General features: G+C 39.2%; 1 protein-coding gene across 1 annotated transcript in view; it reads left to right on the top strand.

Moving 5' to 3' along the window:
• HYDIN (HYDIN, axonemal central pair apparatus protein) overlaps window positions 1-24,440 on the top strand; it is a 474,307-nt gene that overhangs the window by 242,193 nt on the left and 207,674 nt on the right. Inside the window, 2 exon segments of the mRNA XM_010850902.1 lie at window positions 13,883-14,001; window positions 18,593-18,816. Coding sequence (XP_010849204.1) covers window positions 13,883-14,001; window positions 18,593-18,816 — 343 coding nt within the window.

Here is a 24,440-nt window from a genome sequence, read left to right as displayed (position 1 = left end):
GGAAATGTTGGTACATCAGTGTTCAGACATAGGCTGGAAATGGTCCAGTGGCCCCCACATCACAGGTGCTGGGATCTCCCTCCCATCGATGGCTCCCCTGGGATGTCGTCGTGCTTGGCCTTATTCCAGGGGGCTGGCTGCTCTCCAGGAGGTTCCCAAACATTACATAACTAATTGTATTTATCTATTGTTTTCTTTGCAATTCTGAATTCTGCCACAGAATTTACATCCTGGTTAAAGTGAATGGTGTAATTTTCCATCTGCATGACATTCTTTTTTATTTTGTTAGTGATTTATTTAAAGATATGATTGCCAGGAAAGGGTTTTGTTTGCATAGTAATTCCATATTATCTTCTCTGTAAATTCCATGCAATTCTGTGTGTCTTTTCAAGGGCTGGTGCTGATTCCTTACTATTATCTTCAAAGGGTTGGTGAAACCTCCTGATTTTAGGTCACTAAGAAATACTTCTTAGGCAAATAGAAAAGCTCCTTCCCTTACTTTAATTTTGTTTTCGTATATGGTTTGAGCACAGAAAAGGAGAAACATACAGATATGCTTTTCCTCATACTTTTTTGCAGAAATGACAGCATACTTTACACAGTAGTTCTAACACTACTTTTTAAATGCTTCTTAGAGACTATTCCATAACACTAAGTTTAAAAGGGTCATTCTTTTTCATGGTTGTATAGGAATTCTTTGTATTTATATACCAAATTTTACTTTTAACCTTTTGTCACTGAGAAATAGAACACAGATTTAGAAACGTACATATTGTGTGCTGTGGTAGGCAAACTGATGGCCTCCCCAAGGCGTCCATGTCCCCAGTATCTGTGGATGTTTTACATTGCATGGCAAAGGGGAATTAAGGTAGAAAATGGAATTTAGGTTACTAATGAGCTAACCTTAAGGTATGGAAAATGTCCTGAGTGACTCAATCAATAATAATGGCAAGGGTCCTTAAATGTTCAAGAGGGAGGCCGAAATATCAGGCTCAGTGTCAGAATGCTGCCTTGTATGAAAGATTGTACCAGCCATTTCTGGCTTTGAAGCTAAAAAGGCCAAAGAATTCAAGCAGCCTCTAGGAAATAGGTAAGGCAAGAAAAGGTGTTTTCTCCTAGACCCTCTAGAGAGGATCACAGCCCTGCCAACACCTTGATCTTAAGCCAGTGAGACCCATTTTGGATTTGGACCTACCGAACTTTTAGGAGAATAAGTTTATGTGTTAAGCCACTAAGTTTGTGGTAGTTTGTTGTAGCAGCATTAGAGAACTAATACACGTGCAAGAAGAGTCCATTTCCTTCTCCAATGCATGAAAGTGAAAAGTGAAAGTGAAGTCCCTCAGTCGTGTTGGACTCTTAGCGACCCCATGGACTGCAGCCCACCAGGCTCCTCCGTCCATGGGAGTGTCCAGGCAAGAGTACTGGAGTGGGGTGCCATTGCCTTCTCCGAATTACGGAGCATACATTATGTAATTGCCACCAAGATCAATAATAGAATCAAACCTTCATTAGGCTCCTGTGTGTTCCTTCCCTGTCACACTCCCTTCACTCCAACTTCCCCCTAGGTAATCATCATTTTCTCCTTCACGATCATTATCTCCTTGCTTTCACTTATAGTTTATATTCCTATGTTCAGTTCAGTTCAGTCGCTCAGTCATGTCCGACTCTTTGCGACCCCATGAATCACAGCACGCCAGGCCTCCCTGTCCATCACCAACTCCCGGAGTTCACTCAGACTCACATCCATCCAGTCAGTGATGCCATCCAGCCATCTCATCCTCTGTCATCCCTTTCTCCTCCTGCCCCCAATACCTCCCAGCATCAGAATGTTTTCCAATGAGTCAACTCTTTGCATGAGGTGGCCAAAGTACTGGAGTTTCAGCTTTAGCATCATTCCTTCCAAAGAAATCCCAGGGCTGATCTCCTTCAGAATGGACTGGTTGCATCTCCTTGCAGTCCAAGGGACTCTCAAGAGTCTTCTTCAACACCACAGTTCAAAAGCATCAGTTCTTTGACACTCAGCTTTCTTCACAGTCCAACTCTCACATACATACATGACCACAGGAAAAACCATAGCCTTAACTAGACGGACCTTTGTTGGCAAAGTAATGTCTCTGCTTTTGAATATGCTATCTAGGTTGGTCATAACTTTCCTTCCAAGGAGTAAGTGTCTTTTAATTTCATGGCTGCAGTCACCATGTGCAGTGATTTTGGAGCCCCAAAAAATAAAGTCTGACACCGTTTCCACTGTTTCCCCATCTATTTCCCATGAAGCGATGGGACCAGATGCCATGATCTTCATTTTCTGAATGTTGTGTAGCTAAATATTACAATTTAGTATGCCTGCTTTTGGGATGTACATGATTGGAATCAATCTACATGTCTCATCCACGTTGCTGCTTATAGCTCTAGTTGCGTTTCATCTTCATTGTTGTGAAGTATTCCATTATGTGAATATATGTTCAGAGACAGGAAGTGGCAGGGAAGGCCAATGTCACTGGTCTTGAGGGAGACCTCTTGGAATGCGTGAAATTTAACCCCCATCTCCAACTGCAACTTTTTCTTCATTTGAAAGCTTCTATAACTGGGCACCATGAGTACAAAGATGCACAAAAGCATAGCTTCTGCCCTCAGAAAGATAGAATGGAGTGGGGGGAACCGACGCAGAAATTAACAGTTATATAATGCCATAGAGTCAATGAATGAAAATTATTGAAAAGAATAGCTCTGTCTTGGAGTTTGCATGGAAGGTCCCAGAGAAACTGACCCTTGAAATATTTGTTAGTCAAGTGGAAAAAAAGGAGGGCCTCGGCATGACAGGAAGGGAAACACTTGTGAAAACAGGGAAACACTATGTAAAAATATGATGAGCATGAAATGACAAAGAATTGTAAGTTCTTACGGTGTGAATCAGACAGAAACCGAGATTGGGAGGGGACAGGCGAGGGCAGGAAATGAAGCTGTAGGCTGGTGTATAGTAGGTGGGAACCAGTGCTCAGAGGCCTGCCCTTGACTGGCCGACTAAGAAGCTCAGACTTCATCCTCAGGGAGCAGGGAATCCCTGAAGGGCTCTAAGTGGGGAATGACCAGCTTAGACCTGAATATGGCAAATATAACATCATTAAAACCTTTTCAGTTAATCTGATACTGAATTTTTTTCATTTAAAATTTTCAGATTTTCTTAGAAGTGGTTAAACCTGTATATTAGATATTTATAAAAACTTGCTGGTGGTTTGATCTAGGTGTCAAAGCTGATCTTTCATCCATCTTGACTTTCCTGTGGAATGTGAAAATACCTGATTTAAAGATTCAGTTCAGTTCAGTCGCTCAGTCATGTCCGACTCTTTGTGACCCCGTGAATCGCAGCACGCCAGCCCTCCCTGTCCATCACCATCTTCCGGAGTTCACTCAGACTCGCGTCCATCGAGTCGGTGATGCCATCAAGCCATCTCATCCTCTGTCGTCCCCTTCTCCTCCTGCCCCCAATCCCTCCCAGCATCAGAGTCATTTCCAATGAGTCAACTCTTCGCATGAGGTGGCCAAAGATTACCCTTAAAAAAAAAAAAAAAAACCTCGAAGGGAAACCACACGTATTTGGTTTGAATACACCATATGAGAACTTCAAAGGAAGTAACACTTCCTGATTTAAACTGTGAAATATATTGCTAGAGAACATGGTTAATGGGTGCTTCAGAGTCCAATTCCGAAAAGCAGCATGGTGGAAGTGACTCCAGATGTACCCACTTCCTTGAAAGGCCCAATTAAGGTGAAACCTCATTGTCCGTTTTCACTCCGTGCATCCAAGAGAAACATCTGAGTTTTTAGCACAACTTGGGACTTTTGAGGTTTATCCTAATTAAACTAAAGAATGGAGGTTTAGGAAAGAGAAAGTTAAATTACTGAAGTCATTAACGTTTGGGGGTTTTCAGAGTTTTGGTGGCTCAGTGATAAAGAATCCTCCCGCCAATGCAGGAAACATGGGTTCGAACCCTGTGACAGGAAGATCCCCTGGAGAAGGAAATGGCAACTCACTCCAGTTTTCTTTCCTGGAAAATCCCACGGACAGAGGAGCTGGCGGGCTATAGTGCAGGGGGGCGTGAAAGAGTCGGACATGACTGAGTGGCTAACACTCTCACTTTGGCTTTCATGTGAGTGATAGGCTATATAGTTGTGAGTTGGCTTTCTCAAAACTCATCGGATTGCACCCTGATGATAATATAAGGTGCGTTATTCCTATGAATGCGAAATTATTTTCTTAATCAGCTACTTTAAATTACATTCTCAGCTATCGAATATTTCAAGCATAAAGAAAAATACAGAGAATAATATACCAGTATCATCTTTTATACTTACCCAAATTTAAGAAAGCTTGAACAAATAGAAATGCTCATGATTTTGGTCAGGAAAATCAACATTATAAATAAATCAGTTCTCCCTGTAAATGCAATGTGATCCCAGTGATAATATCAGTAAGGTGTTTTATTTTGTTTTAATTAGGTTCATTCTAAAACTCCTTTAGGGAAGAAATAAATTCCTCATTGCCTAGAAAATTCTACAGGAATAATGTGGGAGGACTAGCTACACTATACATTGAAGCTTATTTAAAACCTATAGTAAATACAATTGTATGGTTCATACACATGAAGAGAAGGTAACCATCAAATCAATGTTTATTTTTATTTTCATCCTTATTAATCAGCATCAGTAATAGCAGCATGTCCCAATCCCCTAAAATCCTATCCTCCCCCAAATCCATATGTCCCAGTGTCCTACGTGAGCAAAATAAAAACCGTCATTTGCTTAAGTCACTTTGCTCTTTTTATCTTTTGATGCATAACAGACTACCCTCAATTTAGTGGTTTAAAACAACTAGCAATCACTTATTTTGCTCATAGATCTGTGATTTGGGATTCAACAAGGGCAGCACTATTTGCTGCACATGAGGACAACTCGGCAAGCTTAAAAGTAGAGGCTGATAGCATTTTTTAGCTCATCCATATCTGGCACTTGATCCTAGCTGTTGGCAGGGCCCTCACCAGGTTCTGTTTGCTGCAAGCCCTGTTGTGGCCTCTCCATGTGGCTGCTTGATTCCCTGTGGCGTGAACAGTGGACTCAGTTGTTAAGATGGGAAATCTCCTGCAGTCCAATTGTCATTTCTTTCGGTTATCTGTCTTTTTTTATTAGATTAATATTAAGAATTACTTTATGCTTTGGTGTTCTACAATTTCACCTAAATGGGTTAACCTTTATTTATCCTACTTCAAATTTGGTATGCTTCTTTAATATAAGTACCTTTCATCAATTCTGGAAAATTCTCAGCAGTTATCTCTTCAGTGTTTTCATCTCATTATCTCAGTTTTCTCCTTCTGGAAATTCTTTTGTATATATGTCTTTCCCATGGAATTAAAAAAATCTTTTCACTTCTCCTTTATATTTTTTTTCTTTTTGCCCCCTGCAATGAAAGCACAGAGTTTTTAACCAATGGATCATCAGGGAAGTCCCTCCTTTACATTTTTTCCTTGTGTAATACATTCTGGGTTTTCTCTAAGATTTTTCTTCCAGTTGACTCTTCAGCTATTTCTACTCCATTTATTTAGTTTTTATTTCATCAGTTTGGCTTTTCAGTTTTAGAAGTTCTATTTGGTTTTAATACTTTGATTTATCTGCTTCACGTGGTTTCTATTTCTTCATCTACATCTTTAAAGATTTTGAGAATGCTGCATGTTAGACTTTTCTATTATCTCAAACTTTTGGAATACTAATTTACATGTTTGTGGTAACCACTGCTTTTCCCCATATTGAATTGATTCTTCAGATGACTTGAAACATAGGTGTTGTTAGCTCATGTTTAGCATGTGCTGTGGAATGAATGTTTGTGTCCCTACCCCTTCACTCCCAAATTCATATTTTGAAATATAGTACTCAATGTGATGGTAACTGGAGGGTAGTACCTTTGGATGTGATTAGGACATGAGGGCAGACTCTTCATGAATGTGGTTAGTGCTGTTTATAAAAGAGACCCCAGAAAGCTCCCTTGTCCCTTCTTCCATGTGAGTGAGAAGATAGTATCTGTGAACCAGGAAGCAAGCTCTCACCATACGCTAAATCTGCCAGTACCTTGATCTTGGACTTACCAGCCTCCAAAACTGTGAGAAATAAATGTTTATTGTTTAACCCTCACAGTATTTTATTATAGCAACCTAAACAAACTTAGCACAGCATAAGTACTAGATCATGAATGGTCCTTCAAAACAATTTTTTATTTCTTCAAGACCTTGCAACTTTTATTTTCTCAGCTTCTAATTCTTTCATTTATGTTGCTGTTTGGTTGCCCAGTTGTGTCCAACTCTGCAACCCCATGGCACACCAGGCCTCCCTGTCCCTCTCCGTCTCCCGAAGTTTGCCCAAGTCCATGTCCATTGCATTGGTGATGCCATCCAGCCATCTCATCCTCTGATGCCCTCTTCTCCTTCTGCACTCAATCTTTCACCTATCAGTTCAGTTCAGTTGGTCAGTCATGTCCAACTCTTTGTGACCCCATGGACTGCAGCACGCCAGGCTTCCCTGTCCATCACCAACTCCCGGGGTTATTCAAACTCATGTCCATCGAGTTGGTGATGCCATCCAATCATCTCATCCTCTGTCGTCCCCTTCTCCTCCCACCTTCAATCTTTCCCAGCATCAGGGTCTTTTCAAATGAGTCAGTTCTTCGCATCTGGTGGCCGAAGTATTAGAATTTCAGCTTCAGCATCAGTCCTTTCATCTATAATAAAGTGTAGATTTGGATCCTGTACCTATACATGGGACTTTGAGTTCTAGCAGGGGTGTCTTTCCCTTATTTAGACTGCAGGGTAGAGGACAGGCTTCATCACTGCCTCCCTAGCCCTATAGGTAGAATTTTTCTAGTTGCCTTTTTGGAAAGAGGCATCCTTTCCAAGGTCCTGGACTTATGCAAGGATCTAAGTTTAGTTCCTCATTCCCAGATAGGAGCATAGCCATATGCCCTGTTTCTGTGAGGGTACTTAAACTGAAGCCATTACATCATAAGATTGTATATACTTTACAAATCTCTGAGTTCTTTTTTTAATTTCTGAAAGTGAAAATGAAAATTGATCACTAAGTCATGTCCAACTCTTTGATGACCCCATAAACTAGCCTGCCAGGCTCCTCTGTCTGTGGGATTTCCCAGGCAAGAATACTGGAGTGGGTTACCATTTCCTTTTCCAGGGGATCTTCCTAACCCAGGGATCAAACCCAGGTCTCCTGCTTAGCACATGAATTTTTTATTTCTCGCACCTGATAAATTCTTCTTTGTTTTTTTTAAGACTTGGATAAGTATTAAAGCTACATGTCTGTCACACTTTTAATAAGTTCTTTTTGTATTTAAAGTGAAAGGATGTGCTGAGTCAGCTTACTCTGCCCTGTTGTCAGAAGTTAATGTAGTTAACAGTGTTTATACATTTCTTGAGGTAGTGTTCTTAGAGAATCTGCATTGAGTCACTCTGGCTGCTCATTAAAAATGTGGGTTCTTGGGTTTCATCTATGTTTATTGCATCGAAATCTGGAGATGGTGCTAGAGAGCATCTGTTTTATTGTGGACTAAAAAGTAAGTGTGTAGCAAAGTTGCAGGGAATGATTTATATAGAGAGAAATCAATTGTGTTTCTAGACAGAGAACAATGGGAAATTGAATTTTTAAAAAGGCAATATTACTTACAAAAGCATTAATAAATACAAATTACTTAAAGATAAACTTGACAAAAGATGTGGAAAACTATAAAACATTGCTGAGAGAAATTAAAGACAAAACTGAATGAAGAACTGTACCTTGTTAATATAGGTAAATTAAATATTAATATGTCATTTTTCTCCAAAATTCATTTATAGATTCAATACAATGCAAATTAAGATCCAAGTTGCTTTTTTTTTTTTTTTGATAGAAATTGACAAACTTATTCTCAAATTCATATGGAAATGCAAAGAATTTAGAATTGTACCAAAACAACTTTGGGATAGAAGAATAAAATTGAAAGGCTAAGCTGTGATAATCAGGATACACACTTCCTAGGTGGCTCAGTGGTAAAGAATCCACCTGCCAATGCAGGATGCACAGTAGATGCAAGTTTGATCCCTGGGTTGGGAAGATTCTCTGAAGGAGGAATGGCAACCAGTATTTCTTATCTTTCAAATTTCATGGACTGACCCTCGTGGGTTACAGTCCATGGGGTCGCAAAGAGTTGGACATGCCTAAGTGACTGAGCATATACACAGTCAAGATAATCCAGGATAATATCCCCATCTCAAAATTCCTAATCACATCTTTTGTCATGTACGATAGTATTCACCCTTTTGTGGTATGAGGTAATATTTATAGGTTCCAGGAATTAGGACGTGGTTATCTTCGGGGCCATTATTTGGCTACCACAGATCCTATGTTGCTGCCCAGTTGTTTTAGCTCTTTATACTGTGTAGTCCATCTTTCCTACTGATTCTAGCACCTGCTGTGTCATAAGTCAAATTTACATATATGTGTGCATTTATTCTGAGTTTTGTATTCTGTCTCCTCAGTTATTTTGCACTTTTTGCCCAATACCACAGTTAATTACAATGTATTTATAATAGATTTTAGTATATGAAAGGGCAAGTCCTCATATACTAAAATGTCCCCTCACTTTGTGTTTCTTTAGAAATGTCTTGGTTAATATTGGCCCTTTAATTTTTACACTTAAATTTTATAAAGAACCATCAAATTATACCTACTGGCATTTTGTTTAGTAGCACATTAAAATTATAGACTTAGATCAGTTGGAGAAAACTTGACAATTTTATAACATTGAGTCTTCTCTTCAAAACATAACCTAGTTCTCCATTTATTTAGATCTTTCTTAATATCTTTCAGTAAAGTTTTAACAATTTGTTCCTTGAAGGTCTTAAGTATATTTTATTAGATTTATTCCTAGGTACTTTATATTTTTGTTGCTATTTTAAACAATATCTTGAAAGTTAATTTTTGACTGTTGCCCTCTGTAGAAATGCAGTTGATTTTTGTATATTAATTTGGTAACCATTAATCTTACTGTGTCTTATTAATTTTAAAAAATGTTTATAGATTCTTTAGGATTTTTCAGGTAAGATCACCCTAAAATGTTAGTAATGATGATTTGTTCTTTCTGTTTATACATTTCCCCCCTTTTTCTTGTCTCATTGCATAAGAATGGAGCTCAAGTATCATATTGAACATCTAGTATATCTTAGATGGCAGGTTTTTGAAAGCCCATGGTTACATTTTCTGGTGTTTGATACAATGTAGTCTAGTACATTCACAGATTTTAGGGCCAGGAAAGAGATTTTATAGCACATCTCCCTGCTTCTTACCTGTGAAACCAGGACACTATAATCATAAATGAGAAGCTTCCCTATTTTAAAAATATTGTAATATTTTGATCTTCTGTTAAGGAATCTGTCCTTAGAGCTTTCTAGTTCCTGCAGGCTTGTCCACCTTGCTGCCTTTTGCCAAAACAAGAAAAATCCCTGCTTCGAAAATCTTGTGGAAATGTAGCATTTGTAATGTAACACTAAAATTTAAATTATCTCTTGCAAATGCAAGACTGGGTATTACTTTACTCCTGTTCTGCTCTGGGTTAGGGAAATGGCTAGCTACAAATAAGACAGTCACCTTTGAAGTAATTAATAATTCCCAAAGAAACATTGGCTCACTGCTCTCTTATAACACCTCTCCTCTTTTTTTTTTTTTTTTAAAGGAAGGCAGTCAAGGTAACAGATTGGGAAAGCTTTAAGCCTGACAATAATGAATAGGCTTGCAGTTTATTCCACAATACATTTGAAGTTCCCTTTCTTTGCCATTCTGAAAGTTGGATCTCTGTCAAAATACTTTTCTCTTGACCAGGGAGTCTGAATCACTGCCTGCACAACAGGTTTGAAGATTAAAAGTCTAAAATACTGAAGTGGGGTAATAAGGTTTGGGCTCTCTGAAAGTTTTACTGATGTTCTTGAGTGTTGTCAAGCTGGCACCTGATCTGTACTTCCAGGGATCACATGGATTGGGGGAACCCTTTGAATAAATCAACTGTCCCAAATGTTACTAAGAGTGCTCTTGTTTCTTGTAATCAAAGCAGTCCTTGCCTAATGACCACTGTGTTGCCAAGCACTAGAGGGGACAGAGACGAATGTGTGTGGGCATGTGTGTATGCTCAGTTGTGTCTGACTCCTTGCGACCCCATGGACTGTAGCCCTCCAGGCTCTTCTGTCCATGGCATTTCCCAGGCAATAATACTGGGGTGGGTTCCATTTCCTTCTCTAGGGGATCTTCCTGACCCAGGGACGGAACCCGTGTCTCCTATGGCTCCTGCAATGGCAGCTGGATTCTTTACCACTGTGCCACCTGGGAAGCTCAGAGACAAATATCCTTGTTTTTAAAAGGATAGTCATGGAGAGAAGGTACTAAAGACACAGAACCTAAATAGCAATAGAAGACAATGAGACATAAAATATCACAAGGGGTTATAATGATGATATTTAGTTAATTAATAACCAGTAATATCACTTGGTTGTTCAAAACGTATTTGCTGTAATACTGAAAATTACATCTAATGTAGCATCAAAATTATTTCAGATTTTTAAAATGTTACACGCAGAGCAAATACATAATTTTTCCTTAAATGGCTTGAAATTATAGTGGTATAAGGAAAACCTATTAAATTATCAAATATTTAGAGCATTGATTTTTGAGGGAGAACATGGAGAGACAGAAACTATTCAACACTGTTAATACTATTGATGTTTATGTGTAAAGTAATGCAACCATTCTGGAAGATAATACAGCCATAACTGTCAAACTATCAAATGTGCATCCTTTTGTTCTGGCATTAAACTTCCAATTGTGGTGAGCTGGGTAATTTAGATTAACTTCCTCAGTCTCTCTCTCACATGCACACAATCTCAGAGCAACTAAAAGAATAAAAGAACTAGAAAAAATATTTTTTTAACTTGTTTAGAAATCAAAAGAGAGCTGCCAAGACACTGAAGGATTCGCAGGCCAAGAGCCATGAGAAGAAAGAAACCAAAACAATCAGATCTGGAGGGGTCTCTTTATTCTCAGTGACACTGACTTTTGGGCAGATACTGCACAGACTAAAAAATTAAATGGAGTTAGGAAAGAAAACATAGGAGTTCATGGGATGTTTATGAACCTTGGAAATCGCCCATGCGTAAAGGTGGGAGTCGGTAAAGTGGGGACTAGAAATAAGTCCTTAAAAGAACTAGAGCTCAGCTTTGGATCATTTTTCAGGTGTAGATTTGATTAAGATGCTTCTCCACCAAGGTTCCAAGAGATAATTAATCCCTAATCCAACCAGTCCACCCTAAAGGAGATCAGTCCTGGGTATTCATTGGAGGGACTGATGTTGAAGCTGAAACTCCAATACTTTGGCCACCTGATGCGGAGAGCTGACTCATTTGAAAAGACCCTGATGCTGGGAAAGATTGAGGGCAGGAGGAGAAGGGGATGACAGATGATGAGATGGTTGGATGGCATCACCGACACAATGGACATGGGTTTGGGTAGACTCCGGAACTTGGTGATGGACAGGGAGGCCTGGCGTGCTGTGGTTCATGGGGTCACAAAGAGTTGGACACGACTGAGCAACTGAACTGAACTGAATGTTCTAAGGTATCTTTTATATATGAGAAATTTAACTTCTCTTCTGTATGTAGGATGGTCCTCTCTACATACCCTTCTTGGTAGAACTGAGAAAATAGTCACTTCAGTGATTTGGTGCAGGGCTTAATTCTGTCACAGACTCTTGTTGCCAGTGGTTAGATTCGGTTATCTGGGATCACTAATATCCCCTAGTTACCACCCAGTTCCTGGAGGAAGATAACATCTTATTAGGGTTTTGAATTATATCTACAGTTTCTTATGTACACTGACCAGCCAGCCCTCCATCAAAAATAACCAAGTATATAAGGAGGTAACACAAACTGATGGAATATTAAGGTTAACAATGAGAACAAACCCATAGAGAGCCAAGTAATAGAATTTTTCAGACACAGATTTTTAAAAATGTTCTCACTGAGAACATTGAGCAGAGGCCTGGGAACTACAAAAAATCCAATAGAAAGTCTTGCACTGAAAAGCTATGATGACAAATTAAGAACTCAGTAGATGAATTTAATAGCCTGTTAGGTATAGCCAGAGGTAGATTTTGTAAACTGGAAATTAGATAAAATAATGAGTACACTACAGCATGTAAGGACAAAATGCAGGAAAGAGCATAAGAACTGAGGGGAATGGGGCAAAAAGCTTGTGTGTATGTGTGTGTAAAGAAATGGGAAAATGGAGCATAATCATTATTTGAAGAGTTAATGACTTAAAATTTTTCCAAATTGTTGAAAGATATTCATCCATAGATTCAAGAAATGCAGTAAATCTCACAAAGGATAAATCCTAACCATGAGAATGTTACGGTAAAACTGCAGAAAAACAAAGGAAAAGTGGTCAGAGAAAAGACATATTATCTCAAATGAGCAATAAGACAATCAACTGAATTCTCAACAGAAATGGTAGAAGACAAGAAAGAATAGCATGATGTCTTCAAAGTGCTTAAAGAAAATATAGGAAACTGATCATAAATGTATTCAATGACATTAGTTACACTATATGTTGTAATGAGAAGTTGGAAACAGCTTAAATATCCACAGAAGGGACTGGTTAAAAGTATTTAGTACGTCTTTAGGTGATGATATGTAAAAATGTTCCAGATGTATTCAGTCAGTTCAGTTCAGTCGGTCAGTCATGTCCAACTCTTTGCGACCCCATGAACTGCAGCACGCCAGGCTTCCCTGTCCATCACCAACTCCTGGAGCTTCCTCAAACTCATGTCCATCAAGTCAGTGATGCCATCCAACTATCTCATTCTCTGTCGTCCCCTTCTCCTCCCACCTTCAATCTTTCTCAGCATCAGGGTCTTTTCAAATGAGTCAGTTCTTCGCATCAGGTGGACAAAGTATTGGAGTTTCAGCTTCAGCATTAGTCCTGCCAATGAATATTCAGGACTGATCTCCTTTAGGATTAACTGATTTGATCTCCTTGCAGTCCAAGGGGCTCTCAACAGTCTTCTCCAACACTGCAGTACAAAAGCATCAATTCTTCAGCACTCAGCCTTTTATGGTCTAACTCTCACATCCATACATGACTACTGGAATAACCATAGCTTTGACTAGACGGACCTTTGTAGGCAAAGTAATATCTCTGCTTTTTAATATGCTGTCTGGGTTGGTCATAACTTTCCTTCCAAGGAGTAAGTGTCTTTTAATTTCATGGCTGCAACCACCATCTGCAGTGATTTTGGAGCTCAAGAAAATAAAGTCTGGATTCCATTTCTTCTACATGAAAGAAGCTGCAAAGTGAGGGTCAGATTAGACTCCTGGACTCAGATCTGTTAATGCCCTGGCTCCTTCTAAATCTAGGAAAGATCAGTGTGAACAAGTCTCTTGGAGCCCCATGTCAACTCTCATCTTATGGTCATATTTTAGAGGCCATTTGTCTTTGATTTAGAGATACTATTTTCCTTTATAAGAAATTTAAGGATACAGTTAAAATATGGGGTTGAATTAAAAAAAAAAATTTCCGCTAAAAGATCAGTCTCACTTTCAATATAAGCTGTCCTCTAAAGTTAAGAAAATAATAGTATTTTTGTTTCTCAAAGATAAGCGAATTATTTAGCATTGGTTAAATTATGTTCCCTCAGTCCATTGCAGGGAGCTGTTGCAATAATCTTGACTGTTTTTGTTAATAAGAAGTTGTGGGTGATCTAGGGTAATAGAGCATCACTTAGGTAATAAAATCTAAATTGTTTTTACAGGTCGAGAGATCCGTCTGCCCCTCCGAATCAAAGGGGAAGGAATGGGACCAAAGATTCATTTCAACTTTGAGTTGCTGGATATTGGAAAAGTTTTTGTTGGATCTGTACATTGCTATGAGGTAAACATTAGGATTGTTCACTGAGACTCAAAAGTATGTGCTGTTTTTGTTTGATTTTATGTGTTTTTATTGATAGGAAATTTTTGCCATCATATTTTTACTGTTACACCTATTTGGACCCCAAATGATCAAACTCCTCTTCATCCATCCCAGTCTTACTGAAGGAAGCAACTTTTTCCATCCTTTTCAGCCCTTCTAACTTTACAAAAGGCATCAAATTCATAATTTTATTGATTTTATCAGCATCATTTTATGAATGGCAAAGGGGGACACCATAAATATTATACATCTCCCTATCTGTTTAATTCTTGTTCTTTGACAACATAAATCCTACAGATCAGAGAATGGAGGACCTTTTACATTTTCCAGAATGCCCTAATGAGGATAGCTATTTTCACACTTCAGGGTTTTCTCTAATTTAAAATTTTAATTTAATTTTCTCTGATTTAAAAACCAATCATCCTGATTCCTGGAAGCAATCTCCCTGTTTTGTCTTTCCAATTAAATAGAAAATGATTTTTTTACATGGTGTTCCCATGGGTTCATGAGGATCAAAATTACTGCAGTGTCACTTCATCATTAAATTCGTGTCTAGGACATTTGTTTACACTATATAAAACTATAACCTAGAAAGGTTATTGTAGAAAGATTCCTAAATTGTGTTTATATTTGTATGGATGTAAAAACAAAAGCCTTCACTTAGTGAGAGACAAACAGGCATCAGGTTCCATGCTTAATTATGTGTGATGGCTACATATGCGTGTGTCGTTTCTAATTTTTATGTACTGTTTTATAAATGAGAAATATGAGGCACATAGCAGTTAATTCAGTATTCTCACCCTTCAGGTGAGTATTAGTTCTCTTGAATGTATTAGTTCTCTAGAATGTATTAGTTCTCTTGGTCTCACAAAACCCATATGAAGTAGATACAATGACTGTTCCCATTTTATAGCTGAGGAAGGTAGATACGGTAATGCTACATACTACAACAAACAAATACAATAACATATCTATTTTGTTCCTAACATAAAGTCCCAGACAAACTTGTTCATCAGCAGAGGGCTCTCCTCCTGCGGAGGATCAGGAACTCAGCCTCCTTCTGTCTCATGGCTCTGCGCCCCCTTACCCCTCACATGTGACTTGCAAGACTGTGGTCTCACGTGTATCACACTGACAGTAGAAGAAAGAGCATGGAGGGATGCGCACACGAGGTTTTTATAGGAGGCAGCACCAGCGGTGGCACGTATCACTTTTGTTCACATTCTATTAGGGTCTGTGACTGCAAGGGTGACTGGGAAATGTAGTCTAGCTGTAGGCACAGGAAGAAGAGGATATAGGTCCAGTGAGCAGCCAACTTGACTCTGCCACATTTGTTAAGTAACTTGGCAAGGTCACATAGCTTGGAAATGTTAGTGAGCAGTGAGTGACTAGGGCCCTACATCCTGGGGGAAGATAAGGCCCTTTGCTGGCTTGTCCATCTCTTGGCATCTCATTGTGGGCAAATCCAGTCTACAGGCAACTCACCTCTCAGCCCAGCCTAACCTGGCATGGAAGGTAAGTGCCCAGCTGATGTTGAGACCTTCCTGCTATGTCATTTGTCATCACATTCATCAGAGTTAAGGATAGCCCAAATGGGATGATTTGAAAGGTAAATAGAGATGTTAATGTCATGTTGACGTGGAATATACCTAAGAGCACATGTTAAATGAAGTGATCAGTTGCGTGACTGTCATAAAATGAAAAGTGGCACACCCACCATGTTGCATTGTGCTGTATTGCATTCTGAAAATAGTCACTTAAAGGGAAACAGGTATGAATTCTTATTGAATTGATATTCTGCCTGTAGTTTATCCAGAATAAATTTCACTTATACCTTACAGACTGTGTCTTATAGATGCTGCAGCAGAAAAGAACATTTAGTTCTGATGCAAAATGAATAGGGTTTGCCTGAATATAATAATAATTTCTTACAAATCTTAAGAGAAGTGTACTTGAGCCCGTCACTTCCCACCCTCCCACATTTGAACAGTAACAAACCACAGCCAGCTAAATAAGTGTTAAATGAAGTGTAGCATTAAACTGGACAGTTTTGAGAGCTGTGCAGTGCCAGAGAAGGACATGGTAAGGTGCTTCTTATAGGAATATTTTGCACACGCTGCGTATTTAATGCTGATGCCTCATTGCATCTCTGTTTCAATTTATTACATTACCTACTTGAGACAGATTTGAATAACTAGCTATTGCTCTTAGTCATTGCTGAGCTTAGCAGATACATAAAGAATAATCCCCAAGCGTATACACTGTTCCCCAGTGTAATTAGAAGAAAAACAAATGAGAGGTGAAGTTCTTCTACAAATTTCCCCCTCTCCAAGGAGTTGGACTACAGGGTAAGAGCATTACTAGTAATCAGAAGATATCAGATTTGTGCTACCAAACAAGTTCCTGGATTCCGTATATATAAGGAGTTTCTGGTTTGTCAGGGGGGAGAAGAATGAAACGCATATTCTTGAAAATAGAGTTGCCCCCTTATAGAAAATCTGAGTAAGACAACAGAAAAGGCAGTCCTTGCACCAGCTCAGAGAGGAGAACAAAGGTCCTTCAAGTTACCACCAGTACCTTTGAGTTGCCTTCAAGTTACCACTAGTACATATCAGTTGCATCTTTTTTTTTTTATTTTATTTTATTTTTAAACTTTACAAATTGTATTAGTTTTGAAGCACAGATAAATATTAAACCCATTCGGCTCAACACTGGGTATATAAATATCAATCACTGTCCTTTGTGAACACTCATGGCCACTCACTAGTCTAAAAGTAATTTAATAAATTTCATTTTCATAGCAATCTGAGAAGTTAGTAGTACTTATATTTTACAGATAGGAAAATAGGCACAGAGGAGCCAAGCAGTTCTGCACGGTCACACAGCTTGTAAAGTCAGTGGAAAAGCTAGGATTTGAACCCAGACATTTGACTTCTGAGACCATGATCATAATCACTTTTCTACATGGTCTTTTTCAAAGGAGTAAAGAATAAAACGTGGTTCCTATGACCAAGGAACTTAGAACAAGGGAAATGGGAAATAAATGTAAAAAGATGAGTAACATCAAGTAACAGGTATCTTTTGGTGAATCATCCATCTTCTCTTGGCAGGAGCAGTTTCTTCCTTTGCAAGAGCCCCTGTCTCTATCCTACTTATGCTCTTGATTCCTTCTTCTTTGCTCCTCAGGAGGCCGCCTAATCTAGTGGACCCCCTACACCCACCTAAGTCCTATTACCTTGGTTACCTAGTCCCCTTTTCTTATTACAACATCAAACATCTAGTCTGGGCCTTGAGTGCATTATCTCATTCAATAATATAAATAGACTAGAGCTCCTCTACCATACCTTCCTATAGCTTTGCCATCCCCATTTTCTCTTTTTACCACTGATGTCAAAACAGCAATCTGGAACAGTCAACCACTATTTCCTCTGCACCTGCGCACTCCCTAAACATTTGTACTCTGGATTCCACAATCACGCTCTTTTGGAATTACTTTCTTCTTTGAGGGCAGGGATGGCCTAATTAAAAGTAAAATATCTGTAGCATTTTCTCAAAGCTTATTCTCCTTGACCTCTGTCCACATTCAACCTCTTTTGGAAATTCTCTCTTGGCTTGCTTCGTTCCTGACATGCCTCACATACCTGTTTGAATCTTTCTTCATTATCTCCTCTTTTTTTTTCCTCCAGTGTTTGAGTGTAGGTTGAGGGCACTTTCTACATAGAGAGAATGGCTGTTCACTTGCTCAGGTGTAAACACTGGCAAGGAATGGAGACTGTGTTCTAGAAGTCCAGGAATAGAACCGTGTGGCAATACTACAGGCTCACGGCAGCACCTGTGGCAAGTGGCAGCAGGAGCAGTGGACACAGCCAGCGTAGAGGCCTCTAAATGCCAAGCATGAGCTTTTACACACACACCTAGTGTGCAATCAAATATGGGCAAATTGGTTCCAGAAACTGATATAAAGGAATAAAACTCCTCTGTAGTAAAACAGTAGCTTGCATAAGCATCCCCAAACAGTTATCCCTCCGTTAGAGTTTGAGATGAAAATATCACAATAGAATGAAATCTAATGGTGCAACAAAGAGAACCTTTGCAATCTGGAATCCACAATTATACCTCATCTACATTATTCAAGCTACATTATAAAGATAGGCTTAGATAGCTCTTGCTCCTCTATTCTGACTTGATTTTTACTTTTCAGCATGTCACTTAATCCCAGCCTTCTCATGTGTATAAGAGAAAGACCTACCTTCCCTTGATAATTTCATGGATAGAATAAAAGGTATTTGAAGGTTCTTCTTCAGTAGATGTGATTATGATCAGTCTTTATAGCATAAGTATAATACATATGACTAACTCCATTTTAAAGAGATAAAAACACAAAATTATTTTCTGGCTTGGGACTCCTGTCTTTAAACAGAACACTGTTCATTTTTCCCCTGAAGTTTTTCTTTGGAGCTGTCTTCCTGCAGCTGTCTCTGTGTTGGTGCTTATATGAAAATAAATCGGAGTCCCGTTGCCTACTTTTTTCATTCCTGTCTTTTTGATACAGGCAGTGCTATCCAACAAAGGCAGCATTGATGCCCTCTTCAATGTGATCCCTCCAGTTTCACCTCTGGGGGCCTGCTTTGTTTTCAGTCCCAAAGAAGGCATCATCGAACCAAGCGGAGTCCAGGCTGTCCAGATCTCCTTCAGTTCTGCCATCCTAGGGCACTTTGAAGAAGAGTTCCTGGTCAGTGTGAATGGGTCACCTGAGCCTGTGAAATTGACCATTAGGTAAGTTGCTTCTACAAGTAATATGGAAACTGAAGTTTTTACCTACTGCTTTCTTAAACTTCGAAACTAGATCACTTCACCCATTAATGGAGAATTACTAGGTTGACAGAATGTTTATTTTTTGTTAATAACACTATTGATACCTATCTGAAAATAACAATACGACTCCCTACTGATTACTTTTTAAAATACAGGCACAAACATAAAATGGAAAAATAAAATCCTCTCATAAAATTATTTTAAAAACCAGAACTAGATCATGTCTTGAATATCCATATCTGTCTTTGTTGATATGAATACGTCAATATATAAGGGAGTTTTAAATTTCTACCAGTGTTTCTCTAGTAGACATGTATGACTTCTTGTAACATGGATGCAGTTGCTCTTTTGGGATCTAGTTTTTCTTTAAATTATAACCTTATAAAATAAAGACTTAAATTAGTTTCTGCTTACTTTCTCTGTTTTAGTATGTTTAGGATAAAATCATCTTCTATGACTAAGCTTTGGCTGTTACCCTATTAATAGTTTCTCCAAACTTTCATCTTTTGTTTTTGTCCCCATCTTTTGTTTTTATTTTAAGGAAATTATTTAAATGGTCTTACGTCTAATGCCGCCAGAAATTATAAAATCTACTTATAGTGTCAGTCAGTCAGTGCGAGACACTTGCAACTTTTGTGCTAGACATCTTTTGATCCCTTCCCTGGCTGCTCTGTTTGTCTTCAGGTTTTAAGGAGTTTTCTGTGACCAGCCCATTGGCAGACCTATAACTTTGGTTCCTGGTGCTTTAGAAGTTCATGTCTTCAGAATAGATTGCAGATTCGATTTGGATTCCCACAGCAACAGGTTGTTAATTAGTTGATAGTCTCTCTTATTTTGGTTCAGTAGCCTAGCAGTGAGAAGGCAATGGCAACCCACTCCAGTACTCTTGGCTGGAAAATCCCATGGACAGAGGAGCCTGGTAGGCTGAAGTCCATGGGGTCGCTAAGAGTCGGAGTGACTTCACTTTCACTTTTCACTTTCATGCATTGGAGAAGGAAATGGCAACTGACTTCAGTGTTCTTGCCTGGAGAATCCAAGGGACAGGGGAGCCTGGTGGGCTGCCAACTGTGGGGTCGCACAGAGTCAGACATGACTGAAGCGACTTAGCAGCAGCAGAAGCCTAGCAGGACCTCACTCCATCTACAGCTGAGGTCTCTCCCTTGGGGTCTAGAGATGACATAGAAAAGAGACAAGCACATTTCTGAGGCCTGAATGATCCTAGGAAAACTTATTGATTTTAAGATACCTACTGAAAATGTAGAATCTTAAGATTGACTTGAAGGTGATTACCATTTCTTCTCAATTTTTCACCTAACTATCTCTGTTATAGGGTGCATTACATTCTCTCAAAATTCATATGTTGAAGTCCTAACACCCAGTACTTTACAATGTGACTGCACTTGGAGATAAGACTTTTAAAGAAGTAATTAAGGAAAAATGAGGTCATATGAATGGGCCTTAATCTAATATGAATGATGTCCTTCTCAGAAGAGGACATTAGGACAGATACACAAATAGGAAAAGACTGTGGGAAGACACGGGGAGAAGGTACCCATTTGTGAGCAAAAGAGAAAGTTCCTCATAAGAAACCAACCCTGCCAACACATTGATCTTGGACTTCCAGCCCACAGAACTATGAGGAAATAAATATGGACACAGTTAACAACAGATCCCAAAAATACATGAAGCAGCAGCTTACATAATGGAAGAGAGAAATAGGTAATTGAACAGTAATAAATGGAGATGTCACTACCCTACTTTCAATAATGGATAGAACAGCTCTCCAGAATATCTTAATAGAAGAGTTGAATAATACCGTAAACCAACTAGACCTAAGAGACACCTGCAGAGCTCACCACCCAACAGGTACACTTGGAGCATTTTCCAGAATAGACCATGAATGAAGCCATAAAACAACTCTCAATAAATTTTAATAATTTGAATCATGCAGAGTGTGTTCCTCAACTAGAAAGGAATAAAATGAAAAATCAAAAGTAGAAGAAAATGTAGAGAATTTACAAATATGTGGAAATTAAAAAACACTCCTAAATTACCAATAGGTCAAAGAAAAAAATTACAAAATACTTTGAGATAAATGAAAGCAGAACAGAGTACCAAAACTTATGAGATGTGGTAAAAGTAGTGCTTTGAGGGAAATTGATAGCTGTGAGTGCCTGTATTTAAAAAGAAAAAAGATCTCAAATCAATAACCTAAATTTCTACCTTATGAAACTTGAAAAAGAAGAGCTAACTAAAGCCAAAGCAAGCACAAGGAAGGAAATAATAAAGATTAGAGTGGAAATTAATGAAATAAAAAAGAAAAACAATAGAGAAAAAATAAAACTGAAAGTTGCTTTTGTTTAACATTGTATTGAAAGTTCTATCCAAGGCAATTAGGCAAGAAAAAGAAATAAAAGACTTTCAGATTGAAAAGGAAGAAGTAAAACTCTCTTTGCAGATGATGTGATTTTATATGTAGAATATTCTAAGGATTCCACCAAAAAGCTATAGAGCTAGCAATTGAGTTCAGAAAAATTACACAATATAGGCTCATATACAAAAATCAATTCTATTTCTGGAGAGCAGCAATAAAAATTCAAAAATGAAATTAAGAAAATTCCTCTTACAATAGTTAAAAGAATATCAGTTCAGTTCAGTTCAGTTGCTCAGTCGTGTCCGACTCTTTGTGACTCCATGAATCACAGCACACCAGGCCTCCCTGTCCATCACCAACTCCCAGAGTTTACCCAAACTCATGAGTCAGTGATGCCATCCATCCATCTCATCCTCTGTCATCCCCTTCTCCTCCTGCCCCCAATCCCTCCCAGCATCAGGGTCTTTTCAAATGAGTCAACTTTTTGCATGAGGTGGCTGAAGTATTGGAGTTTTGGCCTCAGCATCAGTCCTTCCAGTGAACACCCAGGACTTATCTCCTTTACGATGGACTGGTTGGATCTCCTTGCAGTCCAAGGGACTTTCAAGAGTCTTCTCCAACACCACAGTTCAAAAGCATCAATTCTTTGGTGCTCAGCTTTCTTCACAGTCCAACTCTCACATCCATTCTTGACCACTGGAAAAACCATAGCCTTGACTAGACAGACCTTTGTTGGCAAAGTAATGTCTCTGCTGAATTTGGTAATAAGGAGTTCATGATCTGAGCCACAGTCAGCTCCTGGTCTTGTTTCTGTTGACTATATAGAGCTTCTCCATCTTTGGCTGCAAAGAACATAATCAATCTGATTTTGGTGTTGACCATCTGGTGATGTCCGTGTGTAGAGTCTTCTCTTGTGTTGTTGGAAGAGGGTGTTTGCTATGACCAGTGCGTTTTCTTGGCAAAACTCTATTAGTCTTTGCCCTGCTTCATTCCGTGTTCCAAGGCCAAATTTGCCTGTTACTCCAGGTATTTCTTGACTTCCTACTTTTGCATTCCAGTCCCCTATAATGAAAAGGACACCTTTTTTGGGTGTTAGTTCTAAAAGGTCTTGTAGGTCTTCATAGAACCGTTCAACTTCAGCTTCATCAGCGTTACTGGTTGGGGCATAGACTTTGATTACCGTGATAGTGAATGGTTTGCCTTGGAAACGAACAGAGATCATTCTGTCGTTTTTGAGATTGCATCCAAGTACTGCATTTTGGACTCTTGTTGACCTTGATGGCCACTCCATTTCTTCTGAGGGATTCCTGCCTGCAGTAATAGATATAATGGTCATCTGAGTTAAATTCACCCATTCCAGTCCATTTGAGTTCTCTGATTCCTAGAATGTCAACATTCACTCTTACCATCTCTTGTTTGACCACTTCCAATTTGCCTTGATTCATGGACCTGACATTCCAGGTTCCTATGCAATATTGCTCTTTACAGCATTGGACCTCACTTCTATCACCAGTCACATGCACAGCTGGGTATTGTTTTTGCTTTGGTTCCATCCCTTCATTCTTTCTGGAGTTTTTTCTCCACTGATCTCCAGTAGCATATTGGGCACCTACTGACCTGGGGAGTTCCTTTTTCAGTATCCTATCATTTTGCCTTTTCATACTGTTCATGGGGTTCTCAAGGCAAGAATACTGAAGTGGTTTGCCATTCCCTTCTCCAATGGACCACATTCTGTCAGACCTCTCCACCATGACCCGCCCATCTTGCGTTGCCCCACGGGCATGGCTTAGTTTCACTGAGCTAGACAAGGCTGTGGTCCTAGTGTGATTAGATTGACTAGTTTTCTGTGAGTATGGTTTCAGTGTGTCTGCCCGCTGATGCCCTCTTGCAACACCTACCATCTTACTTGGGTTTCTCTTACCTTGGATGTGGGAAGTAGGGAAAATCACTAGACCATTCAGGAATGACCTAAATCAAATCCCTTATACATTGGAAGTGAGAAATAGATTTAAGGGCCTAGATCTGTAGAGTGCCTGATGAACTATGGAATGAGGTTTGTGCCATTGTACAGGAGACAGGGATCAAGACCATCCCCAACGAAAAGAAATTCAGAAAAGCAAAATGGCTGTCTAGGGAGGCCTTACAAATAGCTGTGAAAAGAAGAGAAGTGAAAAGCAAAGGAGAAAAGGAAAAATATAAGCATCTGAATGCAGAGTTCCAAAGAATAGCAAGAAGAGATAAGAAAGCCTTCCTCAGCGAGCAATGCAAAGAAATAGAGGAAAACAACAAATGGGAAAGACTAGAGATCTCTTTAAGGAAATTAGAGATACCAAGGGAACATTTCATGCAAAGATGGGCTCGATAAAGGACAGAAATGGTATGGACCTAACAGAAGCAGAAGATATTAAGAAGAGATGGCAAGAATACACAGAAGAACTGTACAAAAAAGATCTTCATGACCAAGATAATCACGATGGTGTGATCACTCACCTAGAGCCAGACATCCTGGAATGTGAAGTCCAGTCGGCCTTAGAAAGCTTCACTACGAACAAAGCTAGTGGAGGTGATGGAATTCCAGTTGAGCTATTTCAAATCCTGAAAGATGATGCTGTGAAAATGCTGCACTCAAGAGGCCAGCAAATTTGGAAAACTCAGCAGTGGCCACAGGACTGGAAAAGGTCAGTTTTCATTCCAATCCCAAAGAAAGGCAATGCCAAAGAATGTGCAAACTCCTGCACAATTGCACTCATCTCACACGCTAGTAAAGTAGTGCTCAAAATTCTCCAAGCCAGGCTTCAGCAATACATGAACCGTGAACTTCCTGATGTTCAAGCTGGTTTTAGAAAAGGCAGAGGAGCCAGAGATCAAATTGCCAACATCCGCTGGATCATGGAAAAAGCAAGAGAGTTCCAGAAAGGCATCTATTTCTGCTTTATTGACTATGCCAAAGCCTTTGACTGTGTGGATCACAATAAACTGTGGAAAATTCTGAAAGAGATGGGAGTACCAGACCACCTGACCTGCCTCTTGAGAAATCTGTATGCAGGTCAGGAAGCAACAGTTAGAACTGGACATGGAACAACAGACTGGTTCCAAATAGGAAAAGGAGTAGGTCAAGGCTGTATATTGTCACCCTGCTTATTTAACTTCTATGCAGAGTACATCATGAGAAACGCTGGGCTGGAAGAAGCACAAGCTGGAATCAAGATTG

Source organism: Bison bison, unplaced genomic scaffold (assembly GCF_000754665.1).
Source record: "Bison bison bison isolate TAMUID 2011002044 unplaced genomic scaffold, Bison_UMD1.0 scf7180017864297, whole genome shotgun sequence".
Taxonomy (NCBI): Eukaryota; Metazoa; Chordata; class Mammalia; order Artiodactyla; family Bovidae; genus Bison; species Bison bison.
Note: the sequence above shows the minus strand (reverse complement) of the source record. Positions and strands in the feature narration are given on the sequence as shown.